The 22,099-nt window shown below is 37.2% G+C and overlaps 1 protein-coding gene across 1 annotated transcript in view; it reads left to right on the top strand.

Moving 5' to 3' along the window:
- The first annotated feature begins 2,399 nt into the window (after positions 1-2,399).
- Mep1b (meprin A subunit beta) overlaps positions 2,400-22,099 on the top strand; it is a 39,060-nt gene continuing 19,360 nt past the window's right edge. The window contains exons 1-6 of the mRNA XM_047526222.1: positions 2,400-2,549; positions 3,950-3,988; positions 18,750-18,768; positions 19,632-19,676; positions 19,768-19,811; positions 21,678-21,756. Coding sequence (XP_047382178.1) covers positions 2,400-2,549; positions 3,950-3,988; positions 18,750-18,768; positions 19,632-19,676; positions 19,768-19,811; positions 21,678-21,756 — 376 coding nt within the window. The remainder of the gene's footprint in view (positions 2,550-3,949; positions 3,989-18,749; positions 18,769-19,631; positions 19,677-19,767; positions 19,812-21,677; positions 21,757-22,099) is intronic.

A 22,099-nucleotide genomic window follows, 5' to 3' on the forward strand; every position in this document is an offset into this window, starting at 1 on the left:
GGACAGCCTGGGGCAGGGAACCTGCCTGCTCTGAGTTAGCAGCTTCCTCTTTTTCTCTTTATAGAGATGTGATCTTTTGCTCCTTGATCTTTTACTTCCCCATTCTTCCCAGGTTTTCCCACTGTGCCCTTCTCTCCATCTCCTCTGGCTCCAACTTTGCTGCCAACAAGCCCTAGGTTTTCTTTTTCAGTGTGGCTTTTGGTATACCTACTGTTCCTTTAAGACTTTGTCCTATTTTTTCCCTTTTTCTCACCACCTAAATCCTTAAAGGTGCCAATCCTGCTGATGACTTACCTCTCTTTTCCATCTACAGAAGTCCTGTCCTGTCCATGGTTTTACTTTTTGAAGTTCCAGTTAACCCATTGTCAAACTGGTCTGAATATATTACATGAAAAATTCCAAAAATAAAAAAATTCAGGGGTTAAGTGATACACTGTTCTGAGTAGCGTGAAGAAATCTCGTGATGTCCTACCCAGTCCTGTCCTGGGTGTGAATCATCCCTTCATTCACAGTATCCACACTATATTTGCTACCTGCCTGTTAGTCACTTAGCTGTCTGTTACCAAATCAACTGTCATGGTATTGCTTGTTTTTGTTCAAGTAACCCTTAGTTTACTCCAATATGCAAGAGTAATGATGCTGGCAGTTCACATCTGCCAGAGAAGTCATGAAGTACTCTACCTAATATGGAAAGAAAAAAAAATATGCTGAGGTTGCTAAGATTTAGGGCAAGAACAAAGCTACCTGTGAAATAGTAAAAAAGGGAGAAAAAAATCATGCTAGCCTTGCTGTCCTACCTCAAACTGCAAAAGTTACGGCCCATGATAAGTACTTCGTTCAGATGGAAATGGTGTTAAATTTGTGTATGTTAAATTTATATTTTATAAAAAAATAAACACTATATATAGGGTTCAGTACATGCGTTGTTTTAGGCATCCACCGGGGTTATAGGAATTATCGCCCATGGATAAGAGGGGACTACTGTATTTCTTCCTTAAACTTTGATGATCTGGATTCTATTCCTAAGTATTTCTGGAATCTTCTCTTTATGCAACTCTATCCTAAAAGGTCTCTTTGCTTCTAATCTTAACCTGTTGGAATCCATCCTTTAAACAGACAGTAATCTATCTAAAGTAAAAAGTTGATCATGACAATTTCCTGCTTAAAATCTTCAGCGGCTTCCCATCCACTTCAGGATCAAGTCCAAGCCTGCCTAGCAAGGCGTCCTCAGTCCCACGTGGCTGTTCCTTGGCTGGGCTCCCACTCTGTCTGCCACCATTCTCTGCTGGGCTCTTGTTCTCCCCCTGGACTCTGGCTTTATCTGTGCATGTTCCGTATTCTTTCTTACTTTAGTTCCTTTGCTCTGGTGGCCCTCTGTCTAAAATAACTAAGCCCCTCCTCCACCTCTGTTCAGCTAATTCCCACTGATGTTTTACTATTCTGGTCTTTTAACATTTTTTTATACGCATGCATCTAGTTATTCCAGTGACATCTTGCTAACTCATTATTTATCCACTGGTTTCAAATGTCATCTTGAGCATATAGTACATTCTTATATTTGGGTCTGGCTTGGGGATTTATATTGTTTTATTAATCTATCTATAACTGTGTTATTACTATTTTTATTTAAATTTCAAATGACTTTTTTTTTTGGTACTGGGGATTGAAGCCATGGGTGCTTAATCACTGAACCACATTCCCCGGTCCTTTTTATTTTTTTATTTTGAGATGGGGTCTTGCTAAGTTTGTTAGGGTCTCACTAAGTTACTGAGGCTGACCTCAAACTTACGATCCTCCTGCCTCAGTCTCCCAAGTCTCCCAAGTCTCCCAAGACTTTTAATACCTAATGGCAGGGAAGGAGTCTCACCACTCTTCCTATATTCCACTGACACCCACCTCTTGTATCAAGTAGTTTTCAAATTTTTCCTATTTTCAGAATATATTTTTCCTGGTGAGCTCTAGGATCATTTTCCCCAAGTTTCTCCTCCAAAAAACTTTTATATTGAAATTATAGTATAATTATAAATGATTTTAGAAAGTATTACTTTGTTATTATTATAAAGTCTGAAAGCAGACAGCAGGGAAGCTAGCAATAGGGAACAAGCAAATGGAAGAAAGACATATATGGCCATTTCTTTTCTGAGTGTAACTTGTCACTACAGAAGGTGACAGAGGTAGGTTTTGGAGGTTTTTCAGGAAACCAGGAGAGAATATAGCCAAGAGAGTGAACAGAAAAGAATTCCAACTTGCAGAGGACCAGGTAGTCTCCATTAGAGGTTCAGAGATCTGGACTGAGAAATCCCAGCCAACCTCTCAGGGAAGAAGTTGAAATGGCCAATTTCAAAAACCCCGAAAGAATCCTCAAACTGGACACCTTGACCTTTCTAAGGTGAAATGCCATGGAAAAGGGAATGAAGCTGAAAGAGGAGGCTGAGAAAAGGTGGCAGGAGGCCTGGAAAGGCCAGGAGAGGGAGGAGAGAGGACATCAATATGGAGAATCTTCCCAGGGCCTAAATAAACTCCGGGGCTGTGCTGCTTATGGGAGCCAAGTGAGTGAGTTCCAACTTTGGTCAGCACGGTTGTGAGACCTTTGAAGACTTGCCCCCCACCCCACTTAGTTTGGAGCCCCGCGCATACCCTTTCAAACATGCCATAATGCATATTACATAAATATGGTCCCCCCATAAAATATTGGGCATATTTTTATAATTCTCCTTTTGAAAATATTTGGCTATGAGTAATTTCAACATTTTATTGCCTTCCTTCATGATCATGTTTACTGGCGATTTCTTGCAGAGTGAGAAAAATCTGATCTGTAATTTTTTTCAGATGAAAAAAATATTTATGAATATTAAATTTAATGACAGATGAATTTGACATATGATATTTGGTAGAATGTTTAATTAGACATTTATTGATTTCACATCTGTAGCTTTATTTTTAGTTTAAAGCAAATAATTTTTTCCCCTAGGTCTGTCTCAAGCATTTTTGTAGACAGCATTGTTCGTGCTCATTGGCCTTGGGCCCTGTTTCTATGGTGCCTAATGGATAAAACAGCTTGCTTACAGTCCTCTGACTTGATGGTTTGGGCTGCTTCCTGGAACTGTCATGAAAACATAGCCTATCCCTTCATGAGAATTCACTGTGATGTCCAACCAGGGAAGAAGGGCACAATGCAAAGAGGCTGTTCTCACCCCGATGCTTTTGAGCCATAGACTTCTTTGTTAGTCTAATGAAGCTCATTATTCTGATTTCTTCCCAGAATAATGTTTTAAATGCACAAAATAAAATACAGAGGAAACCAATTAAATTGAAATACTGTTGGCAAAAAGAACAGATTTTTGATGTAATAATTTTCTTTATTAATGGATTAAATGTATTTCTTTATTAATGGATTAAATGACAAACTCTCACTGTAGGTCTAATAACTACCATAATTTCAAATAGCAAAGAGTATAGTACTTTGAGATATCAGCAGTTGTGTGACCTGATATGAACATATTTATTTTTTTTCCCACATTTTTTAATTGGTGCAGTATTGTTGTACATATTGATGGAATTTGTTGTTACATATTTGCACATGCACACAATATAACAATGTAATTTGGCCATTATCACTCCTCAACATTTCTCCCAATATTTGTTATTTGCATTAATGACAAAGTCACAGGTACTTACACACCTACCGTGGCTTATTGCCTATTTTCACAATGAAGAAAAATGTTACATTTTAATGACAGGCTAGTGAAAGTAAGACGTAATGTTTTTTTTTTTTTTTTTTATCCTGTTCACAGGATCTGTGACTTCTCTCTATGGCTTGTGGACCCCAAGTTAAGATCGATGGAGGCTGGGGGATACCTCTACCATCATGGATTATTATTAAACACAAAATGACTCTGGAGTCTTAGAATGATTCTGAAGCTCAGTCTATGGATCTTTCAGCTCCCAGAACCCCCATCCTCCATTTTCCTGCTCTCCTCTACAGAAAGTAAGTGCCCTTCACTGATAGAATATTTGAGATGTTCACAGTTGATTTTTAATCTTCTGTTCAAAGCCAGAGCCATGACTGAATTGTTCTCTCCAAATGGCCCCCATTTAGCTCCAGAGGTACCCTAAATTAGAAGCCTTGCCCCCAACCCCCAACCAACTGGGGATTAAACCCAGGGACTTGAGCATTCCAGGAGACTTGAGCTACATCTCCTGGCCTGAAGGTTATAATTTTATTCTAAAATTTATTTCATCTTTAGCTATAAAGTTCACATTTCACACTAAACCACCCAACAAGCCCCCTTCCCAAACATATAAACATTCATTCAATAAAAGGACCATGCCATAAGGTATGACTATGTAACTTACACCCTCTTCAGATTTTCCCCTTGCTCATAACCCCACAGCTACATTAGTGCAAAGGATCATCTATGGTAAAGCCAGTCTCAGACATTTTCAGCATAATTAAAGCAAATCAAATCATTTCACTACGTAGGACTTGTTTTGTGAAATAGGCAGGTTATCTTTTGCATCTGTGTGGAATAGTTCTTTCCTTTTCTAGGCCCTTACAAATGCTCCTCTGGGTAGCAAACTCCAAGGAAACTCTTAGCAGTGGCTTAAATTAGGATATTTGAACTTAGAAGTGTGTTTTTTATTCCCTTTTATTCTTACCTGCAATGCATCCCATCTCACCTGCTCCATGCTTACCTTGCCACTGGCCATTCAGAGCCAAGTTGACAACTCCAGGGCCCTGCACTTAAGCAGCACCTGTCCAAGCAGAAGTCCTCAGTCATAGAACAGCTGGGCATGTCATGAATTCTAGGGTTCTCACAATACACTCATAGAGGAATCGGCTTCTTCTTGCCATCACAGTGGAGATCTGAAAATCCAGTGTTCGTGACACAATCACCGGACTCATGTTCCCACCACAGACCCAGTGTGCAGTTCTGAGTGGCAGAGTTCCCTCTTCCTCTGACCCTATGAGACCCTTTGGAACCCAGTATACTTTGTCAAAACTAGGTTTTCTATAGTCTTCTGCACTTGGATTGGCCCCAGAGTCCATCTTCCCTTTTAAATTAACTTCCTAGTCCAAGATACAAAATAGGAATAAGTATTTTCTTTCTTGACCACTTGCAGTTGAATTAAATGCTTGTGCATTTAAAGTTAAAATTTTGAAAAAAGGATCTGCCATTGTGGACTTGACAGTTTCCCAGATACTCAAACTTTTCTGATGCGGTGGTGACGATATCAACAAGGTGATTTATCTGAAAAAGTGTGATTAAATGTGTCAACATTTGAAAAATCTGCATAACTCAGTGAGTCTGGATTTTCTAAAAGACAAAGGATACAAAAATCACACATGGGCAAAGAATCCAGTCAATGGAAAGATAGACTGATTTGCATGTAACAAATATAAGCAGTTAATTGACATAGTTCAAGAAACTGCAGCTTATGGAATTTGGGTAGAAGAGTCACAATTATCTAGGAAGCTATTATGATACTCCTCCCCTTTGACAACCTTTATCTTTCATGCCATATTTTCTTCATATACTTTAATCATGATAACATGTTCCAAAGATTTGAATGCAGAAACAGATGTGAGAATCTATCAGTCTTCTATTAAGTCAAACAGTAAGAGGTTTGCAAAAACATAAAACAATGCTGTTCTTCTAATTATTTTTTGTTTTGAATATGTACTTCATTTTTCATTAAATGTGTTACATTATGTTAACATATGATGAGCTTATAATTGCTATTTATAATAAATCAATGAATATTTAAATTTTTTGGTTGAATTTCTAATAAGGTCAATATTAGCCACAAATTTATAATAAAAATTAAACTCAAAAATTTAACTCAGGTTAAAATTTATTTAGGGTCCTCAATTATTTTTCAGAATAAAAAAAGGTCTTCAGACAAAGTAGTTTAGGGACTGTTACTCTAAGCTATATATATGTGAGAGGAAGGAGCAGGAACCAAACACATCCAGCCAAAGGTTTAGGAGGACTTTTCTATTCATTTAACTACAGTGAATGAACCACACATTCAATCTTTCATTTTCCAATAACCTTGTGATTAAAGTGGCCCAGGGTGTCACTCTGAATTAAAAGCTAGAACCCAGGACAGAAGGAAGAAAAGACTTTGTTTCTATCCAGGTTCCTTCGCTTTCTTCCAGTCAATTTTCTGCTCCACACAGCTACTGCTTAGACAATGCCATGGACCCTCTTCCACGTTAGGAACCCATCATCACAGAGTCAGCTCCCAAGACGAAAGCCTCGTCTTGTTCTGTGTGACCCTGTTTCTTTTTGTTCTCTTTCTGTTGTTGTACTGTCGTTTACACCCATTTTGGCATGTGTTTGTCATTCCAGTAGGTATGAGTGACTTTCCTTGGAAATCAAATGCTATGAAACAAAACAAAAACTCAATGGCAGTAAAAAAGGAGCAAGATGATGTATATATAGTAGTGGGTACAGAGAGGTGCCACCTGCTAGTTGTTAACGTTGAGTAATTGAATCTTGATGATTCCACAGAAGGAACCTATAACCTTATCACCTTAGCTGACCCAAATCCCCAGTGATAACCAGTGATCCTCTCAGCTTACATGCTTTTGTTAAAATATTGACAAATGACTTCTTCTTCCTTTTTTGCACTGGGAATTGAACACAGGGGCACTCGACCCCTGAGCCAGGTCCCCAGCCCTATTTTGCGTTTTATTTAGAGGCAGAGTCTCACTGAGTTGCTTAACACCTTGATTTTGCTGAGGCTGGCTTTGAACTCGAGATCTTCCTGCCTCAGTCACTTGAGCTACTGGGATTACGGGCATACACCACTCTGCCCAGTATGACTTTGTTGTTGTTGTTGTTAACATTTTTGTTATGCTTTATTTTTTTCTTTTTATTTATTTTTTGTACTGGTGATTGAACCCAGGAGAGTTTTACTTTTACCCCTGAGTTATATCCCCAGACCTTTTTATTTTTTAACTTTTGAGACAGGATCTTACTAAATTGCTGAGAGTCTTGATAAGTTGCTGAGGCTGGCCTTGAAATTACAATCTTCCTGCCTCAGCCTCCTGAGTCCCTGGGATTACAGTTGTGTGCCACCATGCCCTTTTATTTTATTTTTTAGAGCATTTTTAGGTTCATGGCAAAAATGAGTAAGGAGTATAGAACTTTCCCATATACCTCCTTCCCCACACATGCATGCCCCCATCATCAATACCCCCATGAGAGTAGTACCGTTTTTGCCATTGATGACTCTACATTGACACATTGTTATCACCTAGAGTTCATAGTTTACATGGGGTTCATTTTTGATGTTGTACATTCTCTGTTTTGACAAATATACGATGACATGTATTCATCATTGCAGGGTACAGAATAGTTTTGCTGTCATTGAAATGCCCTGTGCTCTGCCTGTTAATATCTCCCCATCCCCTGACCCTTGGCGGCCACTAATCATTTTCTTGTATTCATAGTTTCTCCTTTTCAGAACATCATGAGGTTGGAATCACACTGTGTGCCACCTTTTCAAATGGTCTTCTTTCACTTAGTAACATGTGTCTATGATTCCTCCATGGCTTAAAAACTCATTTATTTTTACTATTGAATACTATTCTGTTGTTGGAAGTGCCAGAGTTTATCCATTCACTAACTGAAGGACATCTTGATCACTTCCAAGTCCTGGCAATTATGAATAAGCATGCTATAAACATCTATGTGCTGGGTTTTGTGTGTGTGTGTGTGTGTGTGTGTGTGTGTGTGTGTGTGGCCATAAGTTTCCAACTCCTTTAGGTAAATAGCACGATTGCTGGATCATACAGAAAGGGCATGTTTAGTTTTGTAAGAAACTGTCAAACCCTCTTCCAAAGTGGCTCTGTCATTTTTTATTCCTGCTGACAATGAGCATTCCCATTGCTCCATATACTCAATAGCATTTGGCATTGATAATGCCCTGAAATTTGGCTATTTTAATTAGGTGTGTAGTGTCATTTCATTATTGTTTTCATTTGCGTTTTCTGGATATGTGATGTAGAGCATCTCTTCATAGGCCTGTTTGCCATCTGTGTATTTTCTTTGGTGAGGTGTGCATTAAGGTCTTTGGTCCATGTTTTCTATTTTGTTATGTTTTTAAGATTTTTTTTTTCTTTTTTGTATGTTGAGTCAGCCTGGCATATTTTGGAAAATCCTGCTGAATCATGGTGCATATTCTTTCTACATATACTAGGATTTGATTTGCTAATATTTTGTTGAGGATTTTTGTCTTCATCTTCATGAATGATACTGGTCCATAGTTTTCTTATCATGTCTTCTTGTCTGGTTTTAGTATTAGGGTAAAGCTGGCCCCAGGAAATAAGTAAGGAAGTAGTTCCTCTGTATTTATCTTCTGAGAGAGATTATAGAAAAGTGGTATAATTTCTTCTTTAAATGTTTGGTAGAATTCACCAGTGAACCCATCTGGGCCTGGTGCTTTTTGTTTTGGAGAATTATTGTTAACTATGAATTCAATTTCTTTAATAGATTTATTTCTTCTTGTATGACTTTTGATTGAATTATGTGTTTCAAGGAATTGTTCCATTTCATCCAGGTTATCCTACATAGATGCATGTCATGGGTTATCTTTTCAACATTCATGGGATCTGTAGTGATGCCCCCTCTTTCTTAACTGATCTTAGGATTGGGTTCTCTTTCTTTCTTTCTTTCTTTTTTTTTTTAGTTAGCCTGTCTAGAGGCTTACTTATTTTATTGGTCTTTTTAAAGAACCAACTTTTACTTTTGTTGACTTTCTCTATTGATTCTTATTTTCAATTGCACTGGTTTCTTTTCTAATTTGTGTTACTGCTTTTCTTCTATTTTCTCTGGATTTAATTTGCTCTTCTTCCTCTTATTTCCTAAGATGGAAGCTTAGGTGATTGATTTTAGAAATTTCTTCTTAGTATATAAATTCAATGCTATAAATTTCCATCTATGCACTGCTTTCATAGCATCCCAAATTTTGATCAGTTGTTTTTATTTATTTCAAAATATCTTAAAATTTTTGTCACAATTGATATTCTATTGTTAGGTGCAACACATCAATGATTATTATGTCTCTTTTGGAGAATTGATCCCATTATTATTATGTAATGTTGTACTTTGTCCCTAATAATACTCCTTACTCCAAAGTTGCTCTGTCTGAAATTAATATAGCTACTTTGCAGTTCTTTTTGTTAGGATGGTGCATTTTCCTCTATCCCTTTGCATATAATCCATATGTGCTTTCATACTTAAAGTGGGTTTCTTGTAGACAATGTATGGTTGGGCCTTATTTTTTGATCTAATCTCTGTAATAATCTCCTTTCTTGGTATATCAGTTATGCTACCTTTTTTACTTCTTTTAAGTGGTTGCTTTGCGTTTTGTAATATATGTTTATAACTAATCCAACTTCACTTTTAAATAATACTGCTTCTTGGATGGTGTGAGTATCTTATTTAAAAAAAATAAATGCTTTTTTTTTTTTTTTTTTTTTGCAGTGCTAGGGATCAAAACTGAACCTGGGGCCTAACACATGCTAGGCAAGCATTCTACCACTAAGCAAAACCTTCAGCCCTAACAAAAGAAGTCCAATTCTTCTCTCCCATCTCCAAGTCATTGGTGTCATCATTAAACTTGTATGTAAACATGCATAAATATATATATGTACATAATAAAATAAATAGTAATTGCTATTATTATTTTTAACAAACTGTTGTCTATTGGCTCAATTAAAATATTCCTTCTTTGATGCTGTTCCTTTCATTATGTAGATCCAAATTTCTGACTTAAAACAATTTCTTTTTCCCTAAAGAACTTCTAACATTTCTTGCAAAGTAGTTCTACTGACAAAAATTTTCCACCAATTTTTGTTTGTCCAAGAAAATTTTTGCTTCTTCTTAACTCTTGAAGGATAATGTAGGATACAGACTTCTCAGTTGGTATTTTTAATCTTTAAACACTTTAAATATTTCTCCACTGTTTTCTTGCTTGCATGGTTTCTGAGGAAAATTCTGATATAATTCCTATCTTTGTTTCTCTATAGGTAAGATGTTTTTCCCCTCTGACTTCTTTTGGACTTTTTTTGGATACAGATTTTTGGCATGTATTCTACTTGCTATTTTATGAGCTTCCTGGATCTCTGGTTTGGTGTCTGATATTAATTTTGGGGAAATTGAGTCATTGTTCAAATATTTCTTCTATTTCTCTCTTTTTCTTCTCCTTTTAGAAATCTCATTAGGTTTGAAAAACACCTTTTGGAATTGTTCTACTGTTATTGATCATTTTGTTCTAGTTCTTTTTTTTTTTCCAATCTTTTTTTTCATTTGCTATTTAGTTTTGGAGTTTTCCATTGAGATCTTCTTAGGTTCAAAGATTCTTTCTTCAGCAGTGTCTAGCTTACTAATAAGGCCATCGAAGGCATTCTTTATTTGTGTCACAGTGTTTTTGATGACTAGCATTGACTTTTGGTTTTCTTAGAATTTCCATCTCTCTGCTTACATTACCCACCTGCTCTTGCATCTGTCTACTTTTTCCATTAAAGCCCTTAGCATTTTAATTATAGTTCTTTTAAACTCCTGGTCTGATAATTCCAACACTCCTGCCACATCTGAGACTGATTCTGATGCTAACTCTCTTCAACTATTCTTGGCATTTTAGTATACCTTGTCTATTTTCTTGATAGCTGAACACAATGCACTGGGTAAAATGTGTATGCTGGTGGTAAGGTGTTGGGAGAAGGGAAGCATGCTGCAGTCCTGAGATTAGGTCTCAGCATTATGGTGATCCTGTATCTCTGGACTTGAACTTCACATGCGCTTCCCAGACTTCTCATATCCAATCACTTAGGTTGGACAGGATGACCACAGTGAACTGGAATTGGGTATTTCTCTTCCTCCACGTGGAAGGCTAGGGTCAGCTGCAGTTGGGTGTTTTCCTTCCCTCAGTTGAGTTAGGATTCTCCAGCAGATTAGGTTCTGGTTAAGCACTTTCTTCTGAGGGCTGACCTTGTTAAGAAGAACATAGTGCTTTGGGTTTTTTCAAAATGGTTTCTTTTCTCCTCCCCTGCAGTAATCACCAGGGGACTTTTCTCTGATATTCACTGTGAGAATCTAGAAGAGTTCATGGAGGTAAAACTCCTCATACTTCTCACTGCTGCTTTGGGACTGGTTGGTTCCCCTGGAGGGTTTTTGAGGTGGGCACTGGAACCCAGGAGCTCGCATATGCTAGGCAAGTGCTTTCCCACTGAGCCACATCCCTGGTCCTTCCCTGGAGTTTTTAATCACTCCGACTTGTGCACACTGAACCTCCAGCAATTTATTGACAACATTTCAAACTTCCCTACCCCACTACCGATTTCTTCCAGTGGTCTTTGCCCTGTTGTGACTCTCTGTTCACCTCTGGTTCCTCCAACTTTAGGGGTCTTTCCTCTGTAATCTTGCCTCTTTTAGAGATCTAAGAGAAGTTGGCAACTTTACAATTTGTTTAACTTTTCACTTGTTAGGACAGAGTGGCAACATCTTACTTGCTGGAGTGGAAACTGGAGGCCCCGTGAGTGGCTATTGTTCCACCCTCAGGAAGCACTCTTTTTTTTTTGACTTTGCACATAAGTGTGATTTGGCTCAACAAAATCATCAAGCAGGAATGTGGGCAAAGTAGCCAGTACCCTGGCAGAGCAGATTCCTGCTTGAAGGTGTGAGCCGCCTGGGAAGATAAAAAATCTGAAATAATCAGTAGGAAATAAAGACAAAGCCAGAGATTAGATTTAAAAGTGGGGGTGGGGGGGATGCCTGATGGGTCTTCCAGCCCTGATAGGAACTGGAACTGAACAACTGAAAAAAGGGGGAGTACATCAAAGGCAGGGATAAGGATAAAGTGTGGCAGGGATCTTGCGATAAACAGGTTGTTTGGTGCTTGGCAGGTTGCATTATTTCACAGTGGTAAATACTAGTTCTTACAGGACATGAGGGTATAGGACAGTAATATGTGATTTTATTGGCTGTTGGACTTATGTGCCCAGCAGAGATGAGAGAGGCTATGAAGATAATTCATAGAAGGACATTGATCTTCAATAGTTTATTCTCATTTCTTTCAGGAAACATTAACAAATACTTACCATGTGCCAACTACCTGAATTTCAATGACATTGGTTCCTAGTTACTTGGGAGAGGCAAATGTATAAATAAATAAATAAATAAATAAAATCCAGCAATAAATGCCATACATAAAGGCAATCAAAATGGGAATGATTCATCCCTTCTTGTGGGTATTTGCAGTTAATTGGAATCGGGTTTGAGGTAGTTGAATCCCTTTCACAGTTCCACTGTCAATTTAGGAATGGCCTCTGATGTCACTATTTCCCTTGCAAAGTCAACTAATGCCCACTGCTAGACCATTTCAGCTTGGAGTAAATTCATCATAGCATGAAGCCAGCTGAACTAGATTAGGTTTGTCAAATTTTACAAGTCACCTGGTGTTCCTATGGTAGTGGGAGGAAGTTGTTTACCTAGTCACATTGCAGCAAGTTCCCCCACTGTTCCTTTGTGGGTTGATTCCCAGCAGAAGACTTTGAAGTGGGATCCAGGTGTTTGGAGTGGGATCTTCCTAAGTCGGGGTAGAACTTTTCCTCACTGCCTCAGTCAAATTGATTTCTTAAAATGCTAAGTGTTACTCCTGGTCATTGAAGATGGGACTGTGGTGTTGTTCTCATTTATCATAACAATAGTGGATAGTTTCTTTGCCTTCATCCTGGGGTGTGGCTGGCAGTAAAGTCAAGTGTTTTAGGAGATGAAAATATGACCTGAAGTCTGTCCCCATGAACAAGTGATCATGAAGAGTTTGGAAAATCAGAGAAGCTAAAGAAGGAACTGTGATGGTTAATCTTATGTCAATTTGGCTAGGCTGTAGCCAACCAAAAGTATGCAGATATTATTGTGAAGGTGTTTTATTTTAGATGAGCTTAATATTAAATTCAGTAGACTTTGAGTAAAGCAGGTTATTCTCCGTAATGTGGGTGGGCCTTAGGAGAAAAAGAGACAGAGGTTCATAGAGGGAGAAGAATTTCTGCCAGCCAACAGTCTTGGTCCTCTCTCTGCAACTTCATTTCCTACCTGGGTCTCCAGTTTGCTGGCCACCCTCTGCACAGGTTGGTCTTGCCAGCCTTTATAGTCATGTGAGTCAATTCCTTAACATAAATATCTATATACACATCCTATAGTTCTATTTATCTGGAAAACCCTGACTACTGAGTAGTATACAACAATTTTGAAAAATGGGGTGAGAAATTTAATTTTGGGGGAGTGATTCATAGATTTATGTGAAAAAAATGTGTTTAGTCTGTTTAGCACCAGACAATGCAGTTGCCTTGGGCAGGTGTCTTTGAGTTCTTTTGTTGGTTGGGAATTTGTGTTCCCAGGGATTTCTATGATCAGGCCACATTTATCCTTTTCCTTTTTCCTAGCTCCATTTAGTTTCATTTAAATTCAAATGTATGTACCTTCTCAATATTTTATAGAAGCATTTATAAGATTCCATGAAGAGCTAGTATTGGGAAACTCATGACCTAACACCTTTTTTTTGAGAGAGAGAATCAGGTAAAGAAAATGGGTTTTGTAGCCAGGCATGGTGGCACATACCTGTAACGCCAGCTACTTGGGAGGCTGAAAAGGATCGTGTTTGAGGCCAGTCTCAGTAACTTGAGGCCCTAAGTAACTTACCAAGACTCTGTCTTGAAATAAAAAATAGAAAAGGGCTGGGGATGTGGCTCAGTGGTAAAGCACTGCTGGGTTCAATTCTGTACCAAAAAAGAAAAAAAAAAAGAGAAGAAAAGAAAAAAGAAAACCAGAAAATGTCAACTCTTATTTCTCAAATACAACTTTAAGGATTCTATTCAGTTGCGTAAAGCACCAGATTTAATCCCTTGTACCTCCCCTCTCCCCCTGCAAATAATATGGGCTTTGAGAGAAGAAAATCATAAAATCTTTGGGATCTTTTGTTGTACTCCCTCTGCTATTTCCTGTTAGAGAAATTTCTATATTCATCGTCTACTACCCTCAGGTCTAGAGTGTACTCATATTCTTTGGGGATTTTGAGAATCACTTTTCTAAGAGAAATATGCTTTCCTGGTGATTCCAGGGGATTTCTGAGCAATGTATAAGTCCTATCGTCTCAAGCCCTGGGGTGCCTGTTGATGTGATTGCCTGGGAGAATAAAGACCACAGGTGGACTGACAGAGTCAGAGACCGTTTCCTGGGATTAGACTCCAAATGTCACTGGGAAGCTTCTAGAAGCCTCCAAGGGGCAGAGTACAAGTGATGGAAGATGGAGGTTTGTTAGAACTGTCAAGAGTAGCTTCTGCAAGAGAATTGCATTGACAACCCAGAAAAGAACGAAATGTAAAAGATGTCACCACATTCACTGTAGTCAAAATATATTTTTTGGAGTTGACTCCAGCATTGCCTCAGTGATTTTTCTCTGAGACTCTGCATGAGACTCTACCCAGATACTGTAATCAGGGCTTAAAACAGAATCTGTTGGTGCTGCTCATCCTGCTTCTGCTTTTCCTAACTTCAGATAAGAGCTGCCTGTCCCAATGTACACAGTGCAGTCAGGTCTTTCAGTTCCAAACCTCACCTCCCAAAAACAGATATGCATAAATATCATTTTTTTCTGTAAAAGTAATTATTAATTGAGGTGCCCATCCATGTGGGTGGTAGAAATTTAATTGTAGCCATTCACAATAAAATTTTTTAGCCTTTGTATTGTGCCTAAGCTTAATCGACCCAAGGCTTTGGGAGGGCCTTATCTGATTCTGGTGTCATCTATTCACATGGGCGTCCTTTGAAACTGTCCCTCCATCTGGCCCTTGGTTACCATCCCGTGCAGTCTGCTATGAGAACAGCATTCTTCCCATCCACATAGTCCTTCAGGGTGGGCAGCTTTCCCTGATACTGCTGTGCCAGTCTTGCCTTCACAGGATCTATTTTCCTTTTCCTAAGACTTGCTTTCTTCTGTAATGTTGTTTCCCTATGACTCTAGCCAGGAGATCCCCAATAGTGAGGGATTGATCCAGATTTTTTTTTTTTTTAAGCAGAGATTGAACCCAGGGGCACTTAACCACTGAGCCACATCCCCAGCCTTTTATTATATTTTACTTAGGGTCTCGCTAAGTTGCTTAGGGCCTCACTAAATTGCTGAGGCTGGCTTTGAATTTGTGATCATCCTGCCTCAGCCTCCTGAGCTTCTGGGAATACAGGCGTGCACCACGGCACCTGGTTGGAGGGATTGATCTATACCTACCATCTTAAACTTTACTTTTCAGCCCTCCTCCTACCGTCCAGGGTGGGAATATTTTGCTTGTATTCAAGAAGCATCTTCCATGAAACTATGGCATTTGCTGGTAAATGGACAGCACTGGAGACTATCATGCCAAGTGAAATAAGCCAATCCCCCAAAACCAAAGACCAAATGTTCTCTCTGATATGCAGATGCTAACACACCATAAGGGTGGTGGTGGGGAGAATAGAAGTTCATTGGATTAGACAAAGGAGAATGAAGAAAAGGGAGGGGGATGGGAATAGGAAAAAGTAGAATGAATCAGACATGACTTTTCTATGTTCATATATGAACACATGACCAATGAAACTCCACATCATGTAAAACCATAAGAAGGTGACCCAAATTAGAATAAGTTATACTCCATGTATGTAGGTCAAAATACACCCTATTGTCATGTATATCTAAAAAGAACAAATAAAAAAATTAAAAGAAAAAAAAGCATCTTCCCAAATCCTTTGCCTACGCTACATGTTTTTTCACATCCTTTTAATTAGCCCCAAATAGGGCAAAGACCAAACAGGAGAGAGGAAGGAAAAACTGTGTGAAAAAATTTAGTATTTCAAAATTATTATTCTGTCAGTAAGTGAAACCGTGGAGATTTGTTTCTAAAGAGAAGTGATTCCAAGAAAAGAAGAACAAAAAATGAGATGGGTTGGGAACATCATTTTATTAGAAAATCAGTGACCATTCATAGCCTTTTAACCCTAACTCCTATGTATAGTTACTTGATGAGAAAGTTTAGGAGTGAGATTTGTCACTGTTGTTACTTTATATATAAATATCAAATATGCCTATTTTCTAGGCATGTTAGTAGATTTAATAACTCAATAAATTATAGACACTCCACAATTTTTTTGTGTGATGTTAAGAACCTAATCCAGGGTTTTTTACACATTCCAGAAAAAGTGCTCTGCCACTGAGCTACATCTGCAGCCCCCAAATTTTTTTTATTAATTTTTTCCAATAAATTTTTATTAAACAAATGAATGATTAAAAAGTATCAGATATAACTGTGTATATTAAAGCAACACAGAGCTATACAGACAGGAAAAGGTTCATATATGTTTATTATTTGAAAAAGCAAGATTGAAATTTAATTTGACATTTTCTTTTGCTCAAATAGTAGTTGTAGGAATCAGTACATATATATTAGAGAATGTATTTTATTAATACAGGCCTTAGTCAGGCACTTAGCTATTAAATGTTGGCACCAGGGGAAAAAAAACCTCCCCAGAGGTGTGCTAAAGATACTGGACTTTAATTCCTTGATTAGAGGTTACTACCACAGCAGACTGACCTGACTTGCAAGATGGATCATTGAGATCAAAGGCTATAAGTTATGATGTTTGCTTTTTAAAAAGTCAACTCTACTCTGAACGTCATAGTTTGCAACTTTCAACTGGAAGCTACAACATGGATTCATGGTCTCTGCCTTGGTTTCTGTTCCTGGGCACCCTTCTCATGGCTTCTGGCTTGGTAAGAAAACAATGTATAGAAACTAATTAGAGTAATTGGGGGGTACTTGACATCAATCATTAAAAAAATTGTTCAGTTTTTGGTTTACTCTATGTTTCAAAATGTTAATCTCAAATGAGTTTCTTTATTTTTATTTTTATTTGAAGGTAGGGACTGGAAGAAAACAGGGAAGCAGCTTTGCCAGGGAGAGAAACAGAGAAATTGGCATAAAGTTATGCCTTCTTTTATTCCAGTTTCATTGTCATGTAACAAGTTTTCTTCTGATGAAGGGAAAATATTAATGTTGAAAATCATGCCCTTTTACTAAATATGAAATATGAATTTAAATATGAATTGATGCTGGAGTAACTTGACACATGAATAAAGAGTGACAAATGTCATAGACATAATCAACACTTTTTTTTTTAATTTTTAATTTTGAGACAGGGTCTCACTAAGTTGCTGAGGCTGACTTTGAACTTGCAATCCTCCTGCCTCAGCCTCTGGAGCTGCTGGAGTATGCTACCATGACTGGCCTGTCAACGCTTATTGTTTTATAGCATGGCATTTCTATTCTGCATCTTTATCAATTTAGACTAATTTCCTATAGCACCAAAAGCCATCCCAAGGTTTAAATGAACTTTTCAAATGGGTGGGAGAAGTGTGATTTAAAATAGCAGTTATTATGTTGAGCTGGTAGTCTGTGAGTAAGAACTAGAACACTGCAAATGAGAGATACATTTAATACAGATTAAAACTGTAATTAGGGGGCTGGGGTTGTGGCTCAGTGGTAGGGCGCTTGCCTAGCACGTGTGAGGTACTGGGTTCAATCCTCAGCACCCATAAAAATAAGGACATAAAGGTATTGTGCCCATCTACAACTAAAAATATTTTTTTAAAAACCGTAATGAGGAACAAGTACTTTTTAACTTTATTCTGTAGGCTCACTGGCATTCTTCTGAGTATATACCTGTGTGTGGATATAGTATAAGACAATCAAGGCATTTGCTAATGCAAAAAATGATGGTAATAACCTATTTAGTTCATTCTCAATCACGTTAAAGCACTCCATCTGATTCTGTTTAGGCAGAAAGGCTGTATTTGCATATAATTGTACCTTACACTTGTGTGACAACATTATATTTTACAATGCATATATCATATAACTCTTGCAATACTCATGCAAAGCAGGAATCGACCATATTTTATAGATAGTGTGAGTTCCAGGAAGGTAAACTAAATTACTATTAATCGATAAAGCAAGTAACACAATCCACATCTACCGTGTACAAGTTTCTTCAGCTTTTTTACTAGATCACACAGACTAAGATTTTTCTCGGTTGACTCATTTTTTTCCCCTTGGGCATGTAGTCTGACTTTCAGTGGTCATTTGTGGAAAAACTATTTTCAGGAAAAAAAAAATACTTTCCATATCACAAAATATATCCATTTATTTTTTCCTCAGATATTTATTTGGTATTGTCATTGAAGGCAGAATCTTAAGAGAGATATGAAGTCTTGAGTAAAATTTCCTTTAAAAGCCTTGTTATAAATTACAATGTTTCAATATTGGGAATGCATTTTTAGGTTTTTCAAGTATTGCTCCACGAATCCTTTTGAAGATCACCTTTAAGGTAAACAGTGAATTGAGGGCTAGAGTTGTATGTTCTGCTTTCTTTTCAGTTTTTGAAGTTGGTTTCATGTTTCCTTTACCTTCAAATTCATTTAACAAGCAGTTTCAGTTTCTTGTGTAAGCAAGAAGTCTATTTGTTAAAAAAATAAAATAAAAGATCATCTTAGATTTCCAACTTAGCTGTCTGGGTTACTTGCCAGAAACTAATACATAATGTTAATGAAAAAAGAATAACAGTGAATGTCTGGTTATAAATTGGAACCAAGAAGACCATATATATCATGGGCATCTGAATAATATCTTTTTTATATATATGTTTGTTTCCCAGCCAACTCCAGAAAACATAGGTGAGTCTATTTTGAGTTTTCCTCCAGATTACAGCAAAAGAAGGTTATGTGGAAAATGAAATAACAGAAAAATCTAGGATGCGTTTAATTCTAAGCATAATGCATAATCACTTATGAGTACTGATGTGTAATTGCATTGATCTTTGAACACTGGCCTCTTTCAAATTAGCAAGGGAATGTTATATTGTCCTTATTCTACGGTCCATATGCTCAGCAGAAAAAGATGGTGGTTCAGGGAAGGCCAAACACAGTGACAGACACATAGCCATCCCATAAATGCTTGCTATTGTTTTTGTTATTTTGTGTTAAATCAGATGAACCTGATAACATAGTCTGTTCCTACTGAGTTGCACACTTAGAGATTTGGCCATGTTATCTACCCAATTTGCAATTTAAAAGAGTAGTTTGAGTTTAACATATGCACTTCACTAGAGTGTTCTCAGGTGTACCATTAGCAAGGGACATATAGATGTGGATTGGGGCTGGTTTGACCAATTTTAAACATTTGTTTAAATGTTTAATCTAGTCATTTAATCTGGTCTTTAAAACTTAATATATGGAATGACCAATTTCTTATTCCTGAGTCCTTTGACATTCAAAGGATATGAATAGGACAGAGTAAATATCAAAAACCCTTTCTGTAGTCCCCAGTCTGGCTCATGGGAAGCCATAATCAATTACTTAATTGACTGAGATGTTGAATCAATCAACTGCATCAATCAATTGATGTGGAATCAGAATCTAGCAGTCACTTATCTGAGGCAAAATAAACTTGTTTACTTTTGATTATATAATTGATAAATGTTTTCTGCTATCATAAACATAATGTTCAACTTATTTTTTCTTTGTTATTTTGGTCAAAGATATAGATGGTGGCTTCAGTCGGGACATTTTCGAAATCAATGAAGGTTTGTGCATCTTTTTTTAACATCATCTATTATGTAGAGAGTTTGAATCCAGTTTACTAACATAAATTTTTTGTCTTTACTCTTTGTTTAGATTTGGAACTGGATCTTTTTGAGGGAGACATCAAACTTGATGGGGTGAGTTGCCAAAGTGCAAGGAAGAATCTTCTATTAATTGCAGAAAGCTATCTATACAATGGCTGAGGATAAGGGAAGAGCATGGTTTTGCTCAACTAGGTCTAAGGACACAGAATCTTGGGACACATCCACTCAACGAATGTCTTGTCAGTGTCTTCATCTTCCATTGCTCAGATTTCTGTGTGGTTAAAGCCACCATCACTCACCACATGTCTTGGTATTATGGGTCTGACTGCTTTTTATTATTGGAGCAATACGGGACATTTTCATTTTAATGTAGAACTTCATTAATTCAATCTAGTTGAAACAAAATTAAACTTTATTTATAAACCTTTTCAACGAGTCAGACTTTTTTACCATAAAGGAATAGATTTAGTGACTTCTCAGCTAAAAATAACGTTGCCAAGTAAAAGTTGTCCCAAACTTGTTCATACAGAGCACTGCTGATTCTTATCTAGCCATCATGATGCATATGCAGTTTTATATACAGATTTATGGGGACTTCAAAGTTCACTATTACAAGCACTTTCCTTTTCATGAAGACAAAAGCATTTTATTTTGATAGTTCTGTTTTTTAATGTATAAACATTTTATTTTGAAATGTCTGCAAGTTTTCTGCTCAGAGAATTTAATATTTCCTTTTCCCCACTCTTTTTTTTATGATTTCCAGTTTTGAATTCATGGTACCTGTATCTGTATGAATTACAAGCACTATTTTTTTAAAGACAAGATATAATTTATTGTTCACCAGATTCAAAAAGACTTTTGAACTTACTATCCATTTGATGATGATTGAAAAAGGGATGCTTGTTTATGACTGGTTTTATCAAATATTATATTGGGGAGTGCACAAACCTAAGGAAAAAAGAGACAACAACTTGACAAGAGCCATCATGATTTAGAATACATGTACCCTTTGACCTAGAAATTATTCTGTAGACTTTTTGGGAAAATTCTGCTCTTCCTTCAGACCCATATCTGAGCTACCCCATCACCTCCTGCACCCCAGAAACAGCTCTCATCTGCAGCTGGGGTTACACGTGTCTGACACCATGTCCCTTGCACACTGTCTTCCCCTCTGGGTGTTAGTTCCATGAAGGTGGAGACCTTGGTACACTTATTACCAAGGGATTCCTCTTCTCTAGAATAATATTTGATGTATTGACTGGATGGATACAGGAATGAAATATTTTTTGTTTTATATTATAAAATTTAAAACCTTTACAAATTTTTAAAGATGTTGGCCCAGCTCACTTGTGAGTTTTTCTGATATTGTAAAATTCAGATTTTTGAGGTTTTGCTATCGTTTCCTTTCATTTCTGATGTTTTCAATCTCTAAAAATTTACTAGCATTTATAGTTCAGTTCCTGACAATCATTTGTTTGTATTATTTCTTTTTTTTCTTTTCTTTCTTGTTTTTTTTTTTTGTTTGTTTGTTTGTTTCATTTGGGTTTGTTTTTTTTTTTTTCCCCTTTGGTTCTGGGACATGGGGATTTAACCCAGGAGTACTCTACCACTGAGCTACATCCCTAGCCATTTCTATTTATTTAGAGTCAGAGTCTCACTAAGTTGCTGAGACTGGTCTCAAACTTATGATCCTCCCACCTCAGCCTCCCAAGTTGCTGGGTTTACAGGCATGCACAACCAAGCCTGGTTGTGTTATTTCTTTTTCAACTTTTTGAACAAAATGATGGGAATAGTAATTTTTTTCCCTAGAAACTCTATTAATTATGATAAAAGTAGGGATACACACATAATTTGTTTGGGCTAGCTGGGAGAGCTTTAAACTTCATTTATTTCTAGATTAACTATTGATCTTTTTTTCCTAATTCATTTAACTAACCCTTTCACATTTATTTTTGACAGGCACAAGATAGAAATTCCATCATTGGAGAAAATTACAGATGGCCTCATACCATTCCATATGTTCTAGAGGATAGCTTGGGTTAGTATGCACCTAAGAGTGTCCACAGCTAATCTGTGTTCCTCACAGAACGTGATGACAATGTTTATAAGGGTAGGCTCATGTGGCATTTAAGAGTTTGTGTCTTTGTTCCACTGTGTAGCTGAGTACATTTACTTTAAAAAGTAAACAAAACGAACACTGAAAAGACCTTACGTGATTCAGCCTGAATATTTGATGTGTTTTGATTAATATCAGCATCAATTCAACCAACATATTTGTAGAGCCTGCTTTGTATTAGATGCTAGGGGCATAAAGATTAGGGAGATACTCTTGTATTTTAAAGCAATAGTTCCCCATATATTCAAGTTTTAAATATGAGTGA

Source organism: Sciurus carolinensis, chromosome 15 (assembly GCF_902686445.1).
Source record: "Sciurus carolinensis chromosome 15, mSciCar1.2, whole genome shotgun sequence".
Taxonomy (NCBI): domain Eukaryota; kingdom Metazoa; phylum Chordata; class Mammalia; order Rodentia; family Sciuridae; genus Sciurus; species Sciurus carolinensis.